Genomic DNA, 18,818 nt, shown 5'->3' on the forward strand with positions numbered 1-18,818 from the left:
GACAGGTCACAAAAGTAAAGAGCCAAAAAACAATCTGTATTTTATGATGGAATTTTAGACAACATTAAAGTCTGGGAAGAGCCCTGGGTGAGGCATTAAATAACCTAGACCAGTATTCCAACTCAGATACTACGTAGCCACATAAACTTAGTCAGGTCTTCTGGGCTCTTTGGGTCTCAGTTTCTTCAACTGTAAAATGGGGCATTGAATTAGGTTTTTAAAAAGGATCATCTCTAATAAACTTATATACTCACAAATATTAATCTGACACAGTGCCCTCAAAACTCTGATGAGCTGCTATGATAGTTTTTTGGAAAGTATTACTACTGTGTCTGTCTTTGAGAAGAATTCATTCTTAAAGGAAAAGAACAGGCATAATGACAATTCACTTCTAAATAACATGGCAAGGCCAACTGTTTAAACAGAAAGAACTCAAAGACAGAGTTTCTAAAGATGGGATACCCAGCCCAGTGCCCTCAAGTCGATTCCAACTCATAGCGACCCTACAGGACGGAGTAGAACTGGCCCATTGAGCTTCTAGGAAAGAAGAGAAGGGGAAAAGTGGTTATTTTTTCCCTTTATATACAAGGAAAGTTGCATAAATTCTCTGGAACAAAACCAGAGCTCATCCTTAATTATCCTGACATCTTTTCAAATGCTCAAGGATCTCTAAAAATAAGGTGACCAACCTCCCCGGTTTGCTTGGGACTGAAGAAGTTTCCAAAACTTAAGACTAGCAGTTTTGAAACTGGGATAGTCTCAGGCAAACCAGGATCTGGACAGATGGTTCCTGGAACCCTATCTACCAAAAGTTATCCTGAGTAAAGAATTAAAGCCAAGTTTGCCAGAGTACAATGGCTTTCTTAATCATCAAACTGGATTTCTTAACTATCTCTGAAGCGTTCAACATCTTCTTTACTTTCCTTACCCAAAGTGTTGAAACTGACATTAATACTAAGAACTATGGAAAAAGAGAAAAATTGCCCGCGTTTTTCCCTTTACCTCTTTTCCAGCATTTTTCTTTTTATAATTTTTATTGTGCTTTAAGTGAAAGTTTACAAATCAAGTCAGTCTCTCACACAAAAACTTATATATACCTTGCTACATACTCCCAATTACTCTCCCCTTAATGAGACTCTTTTCCAGCATTCTAATGAACTCAGGAATCTTCTAATCGGTCACCAATATGGGCCATCCTTTAGAAGCTGGACATATATGCCAGTGGTTAATCAGTTTTCCTGTCATTACTTTTCAGCCCCTGAGTTTTGAAAGCAAGAAAAGCTATACCTTAAAAGTGGAGGGAGCCAATTCTCACCTGGAAATGCGTTTTCTGAACCTGGGCCCATTTCACGACACGACGACAGTGCACATCAGCGTGGAAGATGTAGATGAGCCTCCTGTATTTGAGCCTGGCTTTTATTTTGTGGAGGTACCTGAGGACGTGACCATTGGAACCACCATACAAATCATTTCTGCCAAGGACCCAGATGTGACCAACAATTCAATCAGGTTTTTACCTTTTCCTTATATCCTGGAATCTTCCCTTCCCTTGTATGTAAAGGGGAAAAGTAGACACTTTCTCCCTTTGCATCTTCCTTTCTGATCCCATTTTTGGACACACTCCTCTTTGAGTTCTTTCTGTTTAAACAACATGGCTTTGCCAGGTTATTTAGAAGTTTCATTATGCCCGTAACTCACTTTCAGTAGGTTCAGCAAAACACACACACTTACACTTTGGTTCTTGATTTGGTTCTGACATGTTGGGCTGGAAATTTCTTTGTTATGGGGGCTCCCTGTGCATTGTAGGATGGTTTGCAACATCTCTGACTTCCACCCACTAAATACCAGTAACATCCTGAGTTATGACAAGGCAAAATGTCCCCAGATACTGCCATATGTCCCCAGGGTATTGCCAAAATTGCCCCGGTTGAGAACCACCACTTTAGATAATAAACACATAAATGTCAAAACATTAAAAATTGTTTAATCTCAGTGGTGAATATGAAGGTGATCACTGTGCCTTCCTTCTTTCAACTTTTATAAACCTCTGACCTTTTTTACTTTAGAAAAAATGAAGTGAAACAACGTGACCACATACCATAGGAAGAACAGATACAGAAATTACCCCTAGTGTCAGTGGTTTTAACGCCATGCAGACTGGCCAGAGAGGGCTTTGTATTGCAATCCCATGTATCTATCTCTTCAAGCTGTGTTTTGAACTTGAAGATTCCAACAAAGATGCTTCCCCCTCAATAGGGGGAAGAAAACCGCTCTTACAACCACAGCTATTTCCCATCAATTCTGGAACCGAAGTGCGAACAGCTGGTGGACAGGTTGACACCTCAACCTTCCAGAGCAACTGCCAAGCCTCTGAAGCTTGACACAAAAGATCAGGATTCCAAAGCCATTTGAGGCCATCTGTCACATTAATTGCTGAAAGCCATACAGTAAAATGAAGCTGGGGCTTTAGTGCAGATAACACATTTTAAACGCACCCCAATTTATCAAATGCTTTTTTCTGTCAATTGTCTACTTCTCTCACCTGGTGCTATTTTGCATTTAATGAAAATGTGCTTTTGCAGTTTAACAAGGATAGTGCTCTCCAGAGAATATCTATACTACGGGGAAATCTGCCTCCTTTAAGTGACTAGTAAACATTTTGTTTTCGGGCATTAAAATGGCTAAAATGATTTCATGTAAATGCTGATACTTAACTTTTGGAAGGCAACTGATCTTTCAATTATGAGTTATACCAATTTTATAGGAGTCATACTTCAATCTTAAGCTTTTTAAGTGTAAAATGGGACAGGAAGAAGCCATATTATCTCCAAAACAATCACAACAAAAATGAAACAGATTCTACAGCAAATTTATATTTTCAGAAGCCAAGAAATATATATCTTCTGATCAATTAATTTATTCATATCAGAGGATAAACTACAGGAAAAACTCTAGAGAATAAAACTTTATGGGAGAAAACTGTCTGAAATAAAACAAACACAAGCTTGAAAAATATCAGAGCCCTTTTCTAAAATACTCAATAGCCACATGGATACTGCTCCATCTTTTTTCCATATTCTGGCCTTGGACTCCCACACAGCAAGCACTGAAGTATGGTTCTGTCAGAGGTCACGCTACTGAATGACAAACAAGCAGATGGGACTGAACGGAGTCAGGAAATATACACACACACAGTATCGTGCAACATCAGGACTAAAGTTCTTATCTCAACCTTAGGACACATCTAAGAATGGAAGGGGAACATGAGCAGGTCTAGATCTACTACTGGCATGGATCAAAATGAGGTACTGAGTGAATCCTTTCCGGCCAACAGAAAACGCTGCTTTAGAGGAGAGGCCAGGTGACAACCTTAGTTGGCCAATCCAGCTGTTAGCATCAGAGAGGTCCATACTGGGATTCCAGCAGATCCCAGTCAGACGGAATCCAAAAGTGAACAGACAGGAGGCAGACACAGCGCCCACTGGGTTTGCTCTGGGGCAGGACTCTAGATCCTGAGAGAGGAACTGACAAGAGTGAAATGGAAGCCACAGACTGGAGGGAAGAAGACAAAGGCTCAGGCATGGGCAGCAAAGGGGGTACTCCAGTTTTCAGAACTGGGGACAATCCCCTTCTGCATTTGCTGCAAAGAAGGAGCATTCGCATTGCTAGATATAGGATACTTGTCTCTTCGTACTGGTCCCACAGCACCATGGAGTGGTCCCCGGACAACAAGCAGAATGTCTTATAGATAAAAAGCCTTTTAACATTTTTTAAAGACTATTAGGACTTTGACAATGTTTATAAAAAGATTATGGTGTGTTCAGCATATGAACTAGTCATCATTTACTGATGCCAAAAAACCCAGTGCCGTCGAGGTCTCTAAATTTAGTTATACATACATGAAAAACACAATGCTCAGATTTTCTGAATTTTTAATAAGCGCCTAAAGAATTTCTGGCAAGCAGGAACTTGAATCATTTGGCCACTGAAATAGGCTCTTCCTACTGTGGAAACAGTCTGCCCCCTCCCCATGCCGTCCTAGAGTGTATGTGGATTAGTGAGTCTGCCATGATGCCCTGCCTCCAAATCGCTCCCAAATTCAGAGAATGTCTTCAGCCAAGCAAACAAGCAGGGAACCCAACAAACACCAGCTATTGTCCGCCTAAGGCAGTCTTGTATGTGTATGTTATGCCTACTCTGCTCAGAGTAGGTAAGAACATTATACTTAAGGAAAGGAAAACAATCTACATAATTCACTAGTGTGTCCCAATTTCCTCATTTTCCATCTGTAGCTATACCTTTAATTCCTTCTCCTGCCTTCTGAAAATTGGCCCAGTGTCCCATTCAGAGCAGTGGAAGCTATTCTTCCCTCAATTCAAGCCCTGGATTCCGCTTGCCAAGAGTGGCTCTTCTGAGCCAGGCCCACTGTGCTCCCTCCCAGTGTCTCCAGGCAGCACTGTCATGGGTTTTGTCAGTTGGTTATTTCTATCCTCCATCTCTCACACCATCTGTGACATTCACGGTGGCATTGTGGAGGGCTGAGTGAGGAAAGCTGGTTCATCCCCTCAGCTCTGTGTCTACAGTTTGCAGAGCTGCCGTCAGGTTAGAGGCACCTTCATGGGTTAAGGCCCCGTGGACCAAATGCCTGAGCTTTCCTCATGTGTTGGGAGCTAGCTGAAGTAAGAGGCTGTCAGATCCAACAGTTTTTGTTTTGTTTTTCTAAGAGAAAATGCAACTTTTTATTATTATTATTATTATTATTATTATTATTGTGGCGAAATACACATAACAAAAACATTTCAACCATTTTTATGTGTACAATTCAGAGCATTAACTCCATTCACCATGATGTGCCACCGTCACCACTATCCTTTTCCCAAATTTTCATCACCCTTAACAAAAACTCTTTACTGCTTAGCAACGACCCCACATTTTCCCCCCCAGCCACCCCAGGTGATCATTAATGAACTCTGGTCTCTACGCCTTTGCCTAGAGAAAATTCAACTCTTTAAAAAGCCTGTAAATTTAAAACTAAATCGCTGATTATACCTCAGGGGAAAAAAAACCGTAATACTCCAGTGAACTTTGTACGTGTGTGTATTCTTTATTAATAAGCAAACTGTTTGATATTACCACGTAACATACATTTAAGAGGCTGGGGCAGGTTAACCAGGGAGCAAGTTGTGCGTGCACAGGCTCAGAGTAAGCAAGGTCCATACAAACTTACAGTAATGTGGTGAAAAACAGGTGAAATTGTGCACTATAGATTAGTAAGGAAACACAAGTAAGCCCGTGCCTACCTTACTTATTGGGTAATCTGTCCCTGTTAGGATGATATAAAGTTGTTTCTTCCTAAAAGAATCTCATATATCTCATGTGTCAGTAAGACAGCATGGCACAGTTATTAGGAGCAGGAACCTGAAGCCAGACTGCCTTGGCTTGATTCTCAGCTGTGCAACCTTGGGCAAGGGACCTAACCTTTCCATATCTGTTTTCTCGCCTGTAAAATGAGAATAATATGAGTGCCTATTTCATAGGATTGTTATAAAGGCTAAATGAGTCAATGTATGTAAAATGTGTAGAGCAGTGCCTGGCATACAGTAAGTGATCATTAAGTAGGGTCACAAGCAGAGAAAGGCATTAATTTGCTTCCTTGAACATCCTAACTTAGGGAATGACAACTGAAATGATTCCAACCTCCCTAACCCTTAGTGGTCACCTCTCCCTTTAATTAAAAAACTCTCTGAACAGTCATTCTGAATCTCTGCAGAAAGATATATATTTTTTTGAGACACATTTTACACATACACACACACGTACATACACACATACTGTTGTTTGAAGCCGTCAAGTCAGTTCCGACTCATAGTGACCCTACGTACAACAGAACGAAACACTGCCCAGTCCTGCACCATTCTCGCAGTCATTGCTATGCTTGAGCCCAACATTGCAGCTACTGTGTCAATCCGTCTTATCAAGCGTCTTCCTCTTTTTTCTGACCCTCTACATTATCAAACACGATGTCCTTCTCCAGGGACTGATCCCTCGCGATACCATGTCCGAAGTACATCTCAACATCCTCATTTCTAAGGAGTATTCTGGCTGTACTTCTTCCAACACAGACTTGTTCGTTCTTCTGGGACTCCATGGTATACTCAATATTCTTCGCCAATACCACAATTCAAAGGCATCAATTCTTCTTTGCTCTTCCTTATCTGTTGTCCAGCTTTCGCATGCATATGAGGCAACTGAAAATAGTGTGGCTTGAGTCAGGAGCACCTTAGTCCTCGAAGTGACATCTTTGTATTTTAACACTTTAAAAAGGCCTTTTGCAGCAGATTTGCCCAATGCAATACGTCGTCAGATTTCTTGACTGCCGCTTCCAAGAGTGTTAACTGTGGATCCAAGTAAAATGAAACCCTGGATGACCTCAATATTTTCTCCCTTTATCACGATGTTTCTTATCAGTCCAGTTGTGAGGATTTTTGTTTTCTTTATGTCAAGGTGTAATCCATACTGAAGGCTGTAGTCTCCGATCTTCATTAATTAGTACTCAATTCCTCTTCACTTTCAGAATAAGTGCTTACATATGCATATACTGTATATATGTATTTATATATATTTGAAAGGAGCCCTGGTGGTATAGCGGTTAAGTGCTCAGCTGCTAAATGAAAGGTGGGCAGTTCAAACCCACCAGCTACTCCATGGCAGTCTGCTTCTATAATGATTACCCAGTGCCGCCGAGTCGATTCTATAATGATTACAACCTAGGACACCCGAGAGGGCAGTTTTACTCTGTTGTATAGGGTCACTATGAGTTGGAATCAACTCGATGGCCATGGGTACATATATCTGAAACAAAGTTTTAAATCAATATTCATCCTTAATGCATGTGATAGTTTGACATGTATATATTCAATTCTATTTCATTTATTTTTCAACACTAGTCATGACCAATTATATTGAGTTCATGACCCACTAACCTACAGTTTGAAAAACAATGCACTAAAGAAACTGCTTACTACCACCAAAACGACAGTTTCTAAGTTTAAACAGCCTTTAAGATACACCCTGTAATTGCTGACTGCTTTAAAAAAAGAATTTTGAACCTAATACATCCTCTGGTCCCTAAACAATTTGTAAGAGCACAATAGTTAAGTTTATAACCTTTTGGAATTAGACATGACTTCAAATCTTACCTCTTCAAATTATTAACTGTGTAACTGCATGAAAGTTACTTAACTTCTCTAAGCCTCAGTTTCCTTATCTGTTAATTGGGATAACACCTCCCTCCCAGAGATATTGTTTAAGTATTTAAGAAGCTATTATCAAGCACATAGTAAAGTGTCTGGTAGTCAATAAATGGCAGTGGCTGTGATTACTAGCCATTACCAAGGACTACGTAAGGTTCTCAACAAGGTTCTCAATCATGGCTATGTATTATAATCCCTTATGGAAGGTTTAAACATTCAGATGCCTGAGCCTCCCTCCATACTCACGGAATCTCCCAAGATGAGAAGCAGGGGAGATAACACAAAGGGTTGGAATGCCAAATCAGATTCACCAGGAATTACAAATGTTACCCAGTACCAAGCTTACTGATGACTCAAATGATACAAACAACAGCAAAATATGGGCCAAGCATTATTCCTTGGAGAGTTCTGAAACTGTCAGGTGCAGGTACCTGTAAAGTACCTTTCTCTTCCTGCATCAGGATGCACGCTGATCCAGACTGAACTTGAAAGACGTAAGCGGCTAATGACGTACATTGCCTGAACAGAAAGAGACATTTTGGTTATGGAATATCTCCTTTTTATACCCATTAATTACAGGGCTTATATGATACTTTCCAGCAAGCTGTGTCCCATAAATTCATAAACTCCAGGCTTATTTACAATAAACAACCAAGACAGACCTGATCCATTCTGCTAAAAGCATTCCATACATAAGGACTCTCCAGCTGATAGATACCACTATTACATTTGCCAGGAGGTCAGTTATTTGCCTCTTAACCAAGACCCTGATGCAAACTTAACCATTGTTTCCAATAGGTGATGGCAGTAACCTTTCCTTACCAAAAGGGATATTATTTAAGGAACTAGAGTCCCTGGGGGGTACAAATGGTTAAGCACTTGACTACTAATCAAAAGGTTTGAATCCACTCTGAGGCACCTTGGAAGAAAGGCCTGGTGATCTACTTCCAAAAGATCACAGCCACTGAAACCCCTATGAAGCACAGTTCTACTCTGAAACACGTGGGACGGCCACCAGTCAGAATCAGGGCTTTGAACCACTTATTTTCTGTTCGACCCCTGCTGAGAATTTCCATCTCCACCTCAGATATACTGAATGTGAATTTCCATTTTAACAAGATTCCCTAGTGATCTTGTTGATGGAACCAAAAATAACTGGTTCGAGCCTGGTCGGAATCAGTTTGAGGCAACTGGGACTGGTGGGAACCACAGAACTACACCTTTTCCAGTTCCAATGGAAAAAAAAAAAACACCTTTTCCAGTTCCAAGGTAGCACTTCAGAATTCATTTGAGTAAAATCCCTTTTGATCAAAGTACAGTTATAAGCTTTAAATAGCTTAAATTGGTGTTTAAATAGCTTAAGACTGCCCTAAGGTTTTTGGCACTGTTTTATTTCATTTTATGAAAGAGAAAATTGAAGCAGTAATAGTACAGGCAGTTCCCAGGTTAAGAATGAGATCCATTCCTAACCGTGCCTTTAAACTGAATTTGTAGGTAAGTCAGGTAAATTCTTATTTAGGCTTACTTTAGTGCAAGTAAAGGCTCGAAGCCTTTTCAATGATTTAAAAGCTGCCTGTGAAGCAAGTGAAGGTGACTGTGATGAAGAATTTGTTTCGAGTTGAGGTTGGTTTGGTTGTTTCAAGGTGAGGGCAAATTTACATAACATTAAAGGGCAAATACGAGTTGTCCCTGAGTCCAAAGTTCATAACCCGGGGACTACCTGTATTTTGTTTCTCTGGACATGATCAAACAGCAGATGCAGTCTTCCAAGGGTCCACAATCCAGAACTGGTCGATGCATGTTTTCACACAGTGTACGCTCATTTCTCTGGCACGGTATGCTCATAATACCTTTACCCAAATAAAAATGTTTTTGCAGATACTCCATTGACAGAAGCAGTGACCCTGGAAGATTCTTCTACGTCGACATTACAACAGGTGCCCTAATGACTGCAAGACCCCTTGACCGGGAAGAATTTTCATGGCATAACATCACTGTCCTCGCTATGGAAATGAGTAAGTAACACAGTACACTGGGCTCCATACACTGACAAAATGTAAATGTTGAAAGTGAACATCCCCAAAACTTGTTGGATCAACAATTACATTCTTTAGTGAAGGAAATGAAAATCCTGGTTTATGCAAGTAAGTGAAAGCATTCAGTTCAAGCACTTACTGACCATGTCCTATAGTCCTGTGCTAGAGATAAAAACAAAACATGGAAAAGCAGTAAAATACAACATCCTTAACACAAGGAGCTAGACTTTTCTATGAGGAAAGGGGAAGGTTCCTGAGAAGTCGAAGAGGCATCAATAAGATTGGTAATGCACAAATAGTGTAACAATATTATCACTGGATGCAAGGAAACGTTTATACCATATCATCCTTATTACATACACATATACACACAGTCATGCATATAAGAAACTGAGACATCTTACAGGAAAAGGCAGATTTATTAACATAATAAACATAAAATGAAATGGAAAATTAACAAAAACCAAATTAACTTTAGCTCTGATTTTTTTTCATAATACCTAGTGATGGTAAAGGTACAGAAAATGGTAGACGAACTGACCTGTTGGTAGATGAAAACTAGTCACGGCCATTCAAGAGCGCAATTTGGCAATCTATTAAGATTCTCCAAAATATCCATATACTTTTTCTCAATAATTCTGCTGGTAATTCTCTTACAGAAATAATCACAGGTACCAACAAAGATTTATATACCAAAATGTTCACTGCACTGTTATATAAAATAGAGGGGGAAATGGAAATCACCTAAATGTTCAAGAACAGGAATTCATTAAGTTATGGTACAGCCATATAACACCCATGCTTTCAAAGTATGTTCAATGACACAGGATAATCTTGCACTAAAATATTAAAGTGCTAAATCCAACTTTTTATTTATTTATTTTTTGCTTAACTGTGTATATGTACGCATCTCCATTTTTTGGACACATATATAATGTTATGTATACAACATAATGTTTATCCCAGTGGTGGAGTTATGGATCATATTTACTCACTTATGTTTCTCTGGAATTTCCAATATTCTTTCTATGAACAAACACCATCGTTCTAATGAGAAAAAAACATTTTAATTATGTTGGCACTTTCTGGCAACTAAGCAACGGAAGTATTTAGGGGAAAATACAGTGGTGCAGGTTTTTTTGAGAAAGAAAGAAAAAAATGAACCAGAAGAACAAAGAATTCTGGGAACTCGAAAATTATTTACTAAGAGTAGTTTATACGTCTCAAAATTTCTATTTTGTCTTCTGGAAGTGGTGACCAAACCAGAAAAAGACAGGAGGGACGCTGCCTGGTCTGTGAAACTGTCTTCGCGTGGCAGTAACAAGCAAAACACATGTACCAAAAAGACACATTTCCCCGACTGACTAGGATTCACTTCTCTGGCCCCAGCCAAAGACAGGAGTTGGTGTGTGTTGGATCCTGTAATATCCCCTTAGTCCCTGAGCAGAAATAAATGTGTGGTGTTATCTGGATTCCAGTGACCAACTTGAAACCTTTTGAAATGTAATTCAAAGAACTGATTATTTCATAGCAATAAAGCCAACCAGTGCTGCACAGTGTGTGCATCAGATTACAAATCAGCTGTTTTAAAGCCCAGAATACAGCCTTTAATTCTAGAACCTGAAGTAGGAGCCAAGTGAGAGATTCAAAACCTCTTTCTAAGATTCACTTTGTGATGCTTGCTCCTCCTCAAGTCTCACCGTTCCCCTCACACTCCTGATACAGCACACACTCTCCAACACAGCCTCATCGATACCTAAACTTCTTACATTCAGGCCACGCTCTGAACAGGTAACATACGCATTTTCTGCTGTGTTACCGTTTCCATGTAATTCAGCCATTCTTTTAAAGACAACCAGGCTCACAGGTAAAAATACCTACTTCCTCCAAAAAGCTGCTCTGCCTGCATTACTGAGCCCTCACTCTGCTTTTCCTGGTGTTCTCTTTAGACAATCCCTCCCAGGTTGGAAGTGTTGCTGTCACAATCAAAGTCCTGGATGTGAACGACAACGCTCCAGAGTTCCCCAGATTCTATGAAGCTTTTGTCTGTGAAAATGCCAAAGCAGGGCAGGTAAGGCATCTGAGGCAGGTACCTTGTTACGACAACAAATGTTACAGATAACACTTGCCATCAAAGAAACTTTAACCATTTACAAAACAGAACCCCAACTTCTGTACCTTGTGTTACAATGGTTTATTTAAAACAACTATTAGGAGCCTAGACTGCACTGTATGGTCTGAACAATGCTTTGAAGGAGGCTTCATTCACAGGCTACCCATTTTGTAACTGAACTCTGTAGTACCAACTGTAACACATGTGGTCTGGGTCCTAGGGTGAGGGACCATATAGACTTGGGGGAGGAGGAAGAGTTTTCTCTTGTCCTGAGTTTAGCATTAATCCCAGAAAAGTCTGCATAGGAAACGTTTTTTTTCTGTATCTTCTCACCTCCGTTTCTTAGCTTCTGGGAACAAATACCTTGTTTGGTAACTGTCTGCCCTATTCTCAGAATGCTGCGTTACCTAAATTAACCTACCCTCTTTCTCCCTCTCAATTAAAATGCCCATTTTCTTAGTGCTGCTCATGTCAGGTAAATTTTGGGAGGAAAGTAATCTGAAGGAACAAATTCCTACTTGTTTGAAATAACTAGTCCCATAATCTTCATAGTCATATTTGTATTTTTTTAACTATGTGTTTGGATTGAATTGTGTCCCCCCAACATACACATTGTAAATCCTAACCCCTCCGCCTTGGTTATAATCTCCTATATGGGAATGAGTTTTCTTTGTTATGTTAATGTGGCAGTATTGGTGTCAGGTGTGTCTGGAATCAATCTCCTGAGATATAAAAAGAGCAGGTTGAGCCAGCAAGGCGGTAAGCAAGCACAGATGCTATGCCATGAGATCTCCGAGGAACCAAGAAACAGAAGCTGAAGAGAGACAAGGACCTTCCCCCAGAGCTGATAGAAGGCCTCCCCCTAGACCCAGGGCCCGGAATTCGGACTTCAAGCCTCCTAAACTGTGAGAAAATAAATTTCTGTTCGTTAAAGCCAACCGCTTGTGGTATTTCTGTTATAACAGCAACAGGCAACTAAGACAGTATATTTTTAAACCTAAATGAGTATTTAGTTGATAAAGCTCCAACTGATAAACATCTGGAACTCTACAGTAACTGTGTAGTAATGTATGCTTCAGGCTGCTGCCCACCGCATCTCGCATCCTTCCACCCTTTAGGCCATAGGGCGATCTCCCCGTCCTCCTCCTGCTTCTGTGAGGCGCTTTCCCCCTCTACTTAGGACCCAACAGATTCTCCAGCAGCCCTAAATGATCTCTCCCAGAGTACATCCTGTGATCCAGTGGACTCTGACAGTACTGAAATGGTTTGGTGGTGAAATGGGTTGGGAGTATTTCAACTTGAAAGGATCCTCTCTGAGTTTGTGAAGTACGTATTTATAAAGCAAGGGATGAGGCTTCGGTAATTCGGGCCTTCCAACTTGAATGTGGCTTTCGCTTTCAATCTCTCATGCACCCAGAGTTATTACCTCCAGCATCTTGCTACACAGAGAGACTATGTCTGCATAACCAAAATTATATTAGCTTCCTGAACTCACAGAATATTGACTCAGCACATCTTTACCATTCTATCCAGTCATATTAAGAAGTGATCCCCGTCTTGCAGGAGAAAAGGTGTCCTACAGTGATCCTGACCTACGCATCTCTCACCCATTGATTCTTTTTTTCATTGTGCTTTAGATGAAGGTTTACAGAGTAAATTAGTTTCTCATTAAACAACACACACATTGTTTTCTGACACCGGTTGCCAACCCTGCAACATGTCAGCACTCTCCTCTTCTCAACCTTGGGTTCCCCCCATTTCCATTCATCCAGCTTTCCTGTCCGCTCCTGCCTCCTCGTCCTTGCCCCTAGGCTGGAGTGCCCATTTAGTCTCAGATACATGGTTGAGCTTTGTGTGTTATTGTTTGTTTCATGGGTCTGTCTAATCTTTGGCTGAAGGGTGAACCTCAGGAGTGACTTCAGCACTGACTTAAAAGGGTGTCCAGGGGTCATACTCTTGGAGTTTCTCTAGTCTCTGTCAAACCAGTAAGTATGGTGTTTTTTTTGTGAGCTAAATTTTGTTCACCATTTTTCTCCAGCTCTGTTCAGGACCCTCTGCTGTGATCCCTGTCAGAGCAGTCAGTGGTGGTAGCCGAGCACCTCCTAGTTGTGCTGGGATGAATCTAGTAGAGGCTTCTCCTTCGTCAATTCTTGAAACTCATTGCAATGGTCTATAACATGCCTAAAATTTATTTCAACAAGTTTAGGAAAATTCTACTTCCAAATCTATTGAATTTCTCATCTAGAAAGACCTAAAATATTATGTAGCTAATAAAAAACAGTGAAGACTTTACAGCACAAGAAATGGTCCGTGTTATTATAAGATGTAAAGAGATGAAGTATAAAAAATACATGTACATGATTGCAGTTATGTAAAATTTGTTTTGCATGTGAACAAACATGGGGAGGCAAGATGTAAAACTAGCGACAGTTACTGCACTAAGGTAGCTGAATTTTCAGCGAGGGGAGTTGGGCCTTTCTTTAATAGGAGCCCTGGTGGTTCAGTGGTTACGAGCTCAGGCTCCTACCCAAAAAGTCAGTAGTTTGAATCCACCAGCCACTCCTTGGAAACCCTATGGGGTAGCTGTACTCTATCCTGTAGGGTCACTAGGAGTCAGAGTCAACTCGAAGGCAACAGGCTTGTCAATGGGCTTAATAGTTTTTGTTTTATAGTCGTCCATTGGTATCCACTGGGGATTGGTTTCAGGACCCCCTCACAGATACCAAAATCCACAGACACTCAAGTCCATCATAGAAAATGGCGTACTATTTGCATATAACCTACTCACATCCTCCCATATGCTTTAAATCATCTCTAGATAACTTCTAATATCTAATACAAGGTAAATGCTATATAAACAGTTGCTGCATCACAACTGAAGACTTGCTCTGGGAGGTAGCCCTTCTTTTCTATGAGTTTCTTAAGCTCTTCTGGGAACTCAGATGCTCCCTTGCATCAGCCAATGCTGATTCACCCATGATCTTTCAGCTCTTGAGGCTGTAGCATTTTACAGAGCTAGCCAACCATCCCTTGCTAGCCTGAAGCTCCTTCCTCTCATTCTCCTCAACCCCCTCACACCTAGCCTTGGAGGGACTGCTTTGACCACTTCATTGCTTTTTAGGAGCCATTTTTTCACAGAAACTAAGGGCACTCACAAGTAGCAAACAAACTAGACATGAGGCGAACAATGCTCTAACTACAAGTGCTAGAGAGACACTAAGGATCTGTGAAATGGTGGAAGGCTACAGCAGGGGATGCCTACACATCACTTCTTCCGTGTGGATTCAGAGTAGTACTCAGTGCTCAGTAAATTTAAGTTTTGCTCTCTAAGACTTTTTTTTTTTTTTTTTAATATCTTCAATCCAAGATTGGTTGAATCTGCAGATGCGGAACCCACAGATACGGAAGGCCAACTATATGTTATGACAGGAGGAATTTGTTTTTAATCTATACTATAAAGAGGATGATAAGTTGTACTGTAAGTTAAATCATCCCCTCAAACCCCAAAATGAAACACTCCAGATTTCTTAAGGGGCTCAGAAGAGGAGAACTCTGTTGCCTTCTGTGAGGCTGACAGCCCTTTAACCACCTCTCCTGTTTTTAGAGTCACACATACATAACCACCATTTCTAAATCCATCTTCTAATGGTCTATCATATGGTCCTTTGAAGCACAGCTTATTGGTGACTTAAAATAGAGTTCAGGGTATGAGGCACAAATCTGTCACATCTGTCATCTTTAGCCCAAGAGACAGAAAATCCTACCCTTTGATTTGGCCCTGGGAATTGTTTTCAAGATTTTTCAAAAGCACTCAGCTGAGTAAGTACGGCTAGTTTACAAAAAATGAGGCTTCCTTGTGGTAGAGTGTCAGGCACTGGTGTCAGCTTTACATCTGCACAAGTCAGGGGGCATGCTTTCCTCCTGGCAAGCAGCAGTGCAGAAAACCCATAAAGAAACCAGACAGCACACTTGGTGGTGGCTGAGGGCAGGATGAGCCTGCTGAGCAGAATTCTGCACAGCCAGTGGGGCTGAGGAGGAAACCTGACCCTGCCAGGAACGTGGGCCATGGTGCCTCTGACCCAGCCAGCAAAGTGTGTCTTTGTTCATTCATTCTTTAAAGACTTAAAATCACCCAACTCTACCACTCAGCCCCCATCTCACCCATAAACAGACAATTCACAGGTCACAAGTTCTGGAATGACTTTTCCAACTTTGTTTGCTACCTGTTCATCAAAGAAATGTGTTCTCTCTCTACAGTGTTTGGCACTAGCAAGCAGGAAGAATAGGCACAGGATTTGTCCCTAGTCCAGAGGTAGGGCAGGAGGTGAACTGAGTATAAGCCACACTGGCACTAGCTGCACTGGGAAGCAAGGTTATCTTCTGTGCCCTCTTGACCCCTCTCCTTTATTGCAACCATTAGGTCCATCAAAGAAGCCAGTTGCCAGCTCCCCAGAAGGCAGTCCCTGAGATGAAGTTTTACATAACTCACTGCCGTCGATTACATACAAGGTGTTTATTAAGGGGTGCCCTTATGCCAACACCTATGGAAAGGAAGGAAAGATAGCAGAACTGCGTAATAGGAGATGTTCAGCTACAACACAGACCCACCAATAGCCTTGGCTCACTTGACAGAGAATTCTAGAACTAACATTTTCCCAAGTTGAGATGGGATGGCCAGGCCTTTATACTATGGCATCAATTAGTCACTGGATGTGGTGACCTTGGGGAAAGTGGCTTTCTGCAATTGAGGCAATCCCAAAAGGACTGATGAAGGATGAGGCAATAAGCCTTTCCTTGAAGGAGGATCTGAGCAACACATAATGTATTCAACACAAGGCCCCTTGCTGGGAGCTTCCACCTCTGTAATTTAATCTCCAGCACACTGTGAGGATAGCATTACTTCCCTAATATACAGATAAAGACACTAAGACTAAGCAAGCTCACCCAGACCCTCAAGCTAACCGTTCATGTTCCCAGTCTCTACCCTGGCAGAAGCACAGCCAGGCTTTAACAGCAGGAGTGTCAAGCCTATAGGGCCAGGCCCAAGAACAGTGATGCAATCTGCGCCACTGGTAGGCAGAGGAGCAAACACATAGGAAGAAGACCAGCTACTCAATGCCTTTTCTATATCTCCCCGTCTGCTGCTAATGTTTCCAATGCTTGTCTCACATTGCTTTCTTTATTAGCTTTTTCATCACCATCTCCACAACCATCATGGCAACTTACTATTTTTAAAAGCTTTGTGGAAAAGGCAAAATTTTGGCCAAAGACCTCCAGAAGAAACTCCTCTGCCTCTCACTCTCCTCACTCCCCAACTTCGCTCTGACTCTAGCCTGGTCTTTGGTGTGTGAATACAAGTTATGTCGATGTCTCGCATCAGAGGTATTTAGGTAAATTTAATCCACATGTCTTTTAAGGGCCTCAAGGAGCCCTAGTGGTACAGTGGTTAAGTACTCACCTCTGCTAACTGAAAGGTTGGTGGTTCAAACCCACCAGACACTCTGTGGGAGAAAGATGTGGCGGTCTGCTTCAGTAGAGATTTACAGCCTTAGACACTCTATGCAGCAGTTCTACTCCGTCCGATAGGGTCGCTAGGAGTCAGAAACAACTCAACAGCAGCAGGTTTGGTATTAAGGTCCAGGCCAAGCTATAAACCAAAATTAAACCCTGAGTTTATGACGGCATGAGGACTTCCCAGTAAGTTTCACGACATCCTCCTCATCAGGGAAATCACCTACTGCTCAATTAACTGTTGTCTGGGATTCCACTGGCTCCTGAGCTTTATCCTTTGGCTTCAACTCACCTGATACCCATGTCCCCTCCCTCAGCTTATCCAGACGGTGAGTGCTGTGGACCAGGATGACCCACACGATGGCCAGCGTTTCTACTACAGCCTAGCTCCTGAGGCCACTAACAACCCCAACTTCACCGTGAGGGACAATCAAGGTAAGCAGGTGGACAGTTGACTTTCCATGGTTTTCCACAGCTTGGGCTCCATATTTTGGCCACCGTACCATTAAACATGTCAAAGGTCACCTGCTCTTTAAACACGGGGAGGACATTAATGCTATTTCAGAGTATTTTGTTTTAGAACATCAAAGGCAAGACTGCCCTCTGCTGACTCAAAGACTTCCCTCGGGCAGTCGGTCAGCTGGCAAACGTTTGCTGAATGGAGGCTCTGTGTGCTCTGTGCCAGACACGATGCAAGGCTCCAGAGGCAAAATCCTTCCCTCATTGCCACAGACAGCAGCCACGCTTAGATGTTCTATAACTACAGGAAGAGCCTGAGAAAGATGGTAGAAAGTGACCTAGATAAGGAGAAAACCGTAAGGGGACATTCCGAAGCGAGAAGCAAAGGGGAAAACAGTAAAAAAAAAAAAATTCTCAGAGCAAAAGGGAGACAAAGAATAAATACAAGAGCTAGAACTCCTTGCCCCATAGGGTTTCAGAGGCTATAATCTTTATGGAAGCAGAATGCCACATCTTTCTCCCTCAGAGCAGCTGGTGGGTTCGAACCATCAATCCTTCAGTTAGCAGCCAAGAGCTTAACCACAGTTCCACCAGGTCTCCTCAGTACTAGAGCTAGCAAAAGGGAAACAGACCAGTTTTGGTCCTGAAAGAACTTCATTCCTTTAGAATAAGTCAGAAGGACATGCCCTTGGGGGAATCCCTATTCCAGGAAGTGCTCCACATTGCAGCTTTGCTGGAAGAGATTTCTACACTCCTCTCTTCAGTGCACACTCAGATCCATGCTGAGGGGTTTAGAGACCTAGCACCTAGCATCTTTAGGCACAGATGGGAAAGGAGAGACTTTTGTTGTCTAGCCAAACAATGTGCTTCAAAGAAAGGTCAGAGCAACTGAAAATATAATTTAAATCTGTCAAGTGAACCCCTTCTGCTGCTAATTCTGCTACCGACTAGCTGGCTGACCTTGGGTAGGTCATCGCTTCTCCAGGCTGCAGTTGCCTCCTTTTCTTTCCAATTCTGAAATGTTAATTGTCACTTTATAACAAGCTAAACAAAGGGGAACAAAAAGTCATGATTAGGCATGCCTGATCTTACTCTCAAACATCAATTATTTGAGAATTAAAGACTAAAAGTATTTCTGAAGTAATCTGGCCCCACACCATTTTCTTCTACTATAAAACTTGAGAACCTCAGAATGTTTTTTTTTCCCCCAAACGGACAGTCTCTGTCAAAGTCTTCCCTGTAGCCCTCTATAAGTTATCAGAAAATCACTATGAGAATTCTAAAAGGGCAATCTAAATTATAAAGCAGAAAAACCACAATTAAATATCCTGAGATTTTCACCAGGTCACAATGTTTAACTACTCATTTATCTGCTTCATGGGGAAGCTCTTCCTGCAGGAAGTGGTTGCAGCCTCCTCAGGATTAGTTTTACAAACAAAACCCTGG

General features: G+C 41.6%; 1 protein-coding gene across 1 annotated transcript in view; it reads left to right on the forward strand.

The window, feature by feature from the left end:
* The window catches only part of CDH20 (cadherin 20), a 271,606-nt gene that overhangs the window by 243,857 nt on the left and 8,931 nt on the right, over positions 1 to 18,818 (forward strand). Inside the window, exons 7-10 of the mRNA XM_049901553.1 lie at positions 1,256 to 1,509; positions 9,132 to 9,268; positions 11,239 to 11,360; positions 17,231 to 17,348. Coding sequence (XP_049757510.1) covers positions 1,256 to 1,509; positions 9,132 to 9,268; positions 11,239 to 11,360; positions 17,231 to 17,348 — 631 coding nt within the window. The remainder of the gene's footprint in view (positions 1 to 1,255; positions 1,510 to 9,131; positions 9,269 to 11,238; positions 11,361 to 17,230; positions 17,349 to 18,818) is intronic.

Source organism: Elephas maximus, chromosome 11 (genome assembly GCF_024166365.1).
Source record: "Elephas maximus indicus isolate mEleMax1 chromosome 11, mEleMax1 primary haplotype, whole genome shotgun sequence".
In the NCBI taxonomy this organism is placed as follows: domain Eukaryota; kingdom Metazoa; phylum Chordata; class Mammalia; order Proboscidea; family Elephantidae; genus Elephas; species Elephas maximus.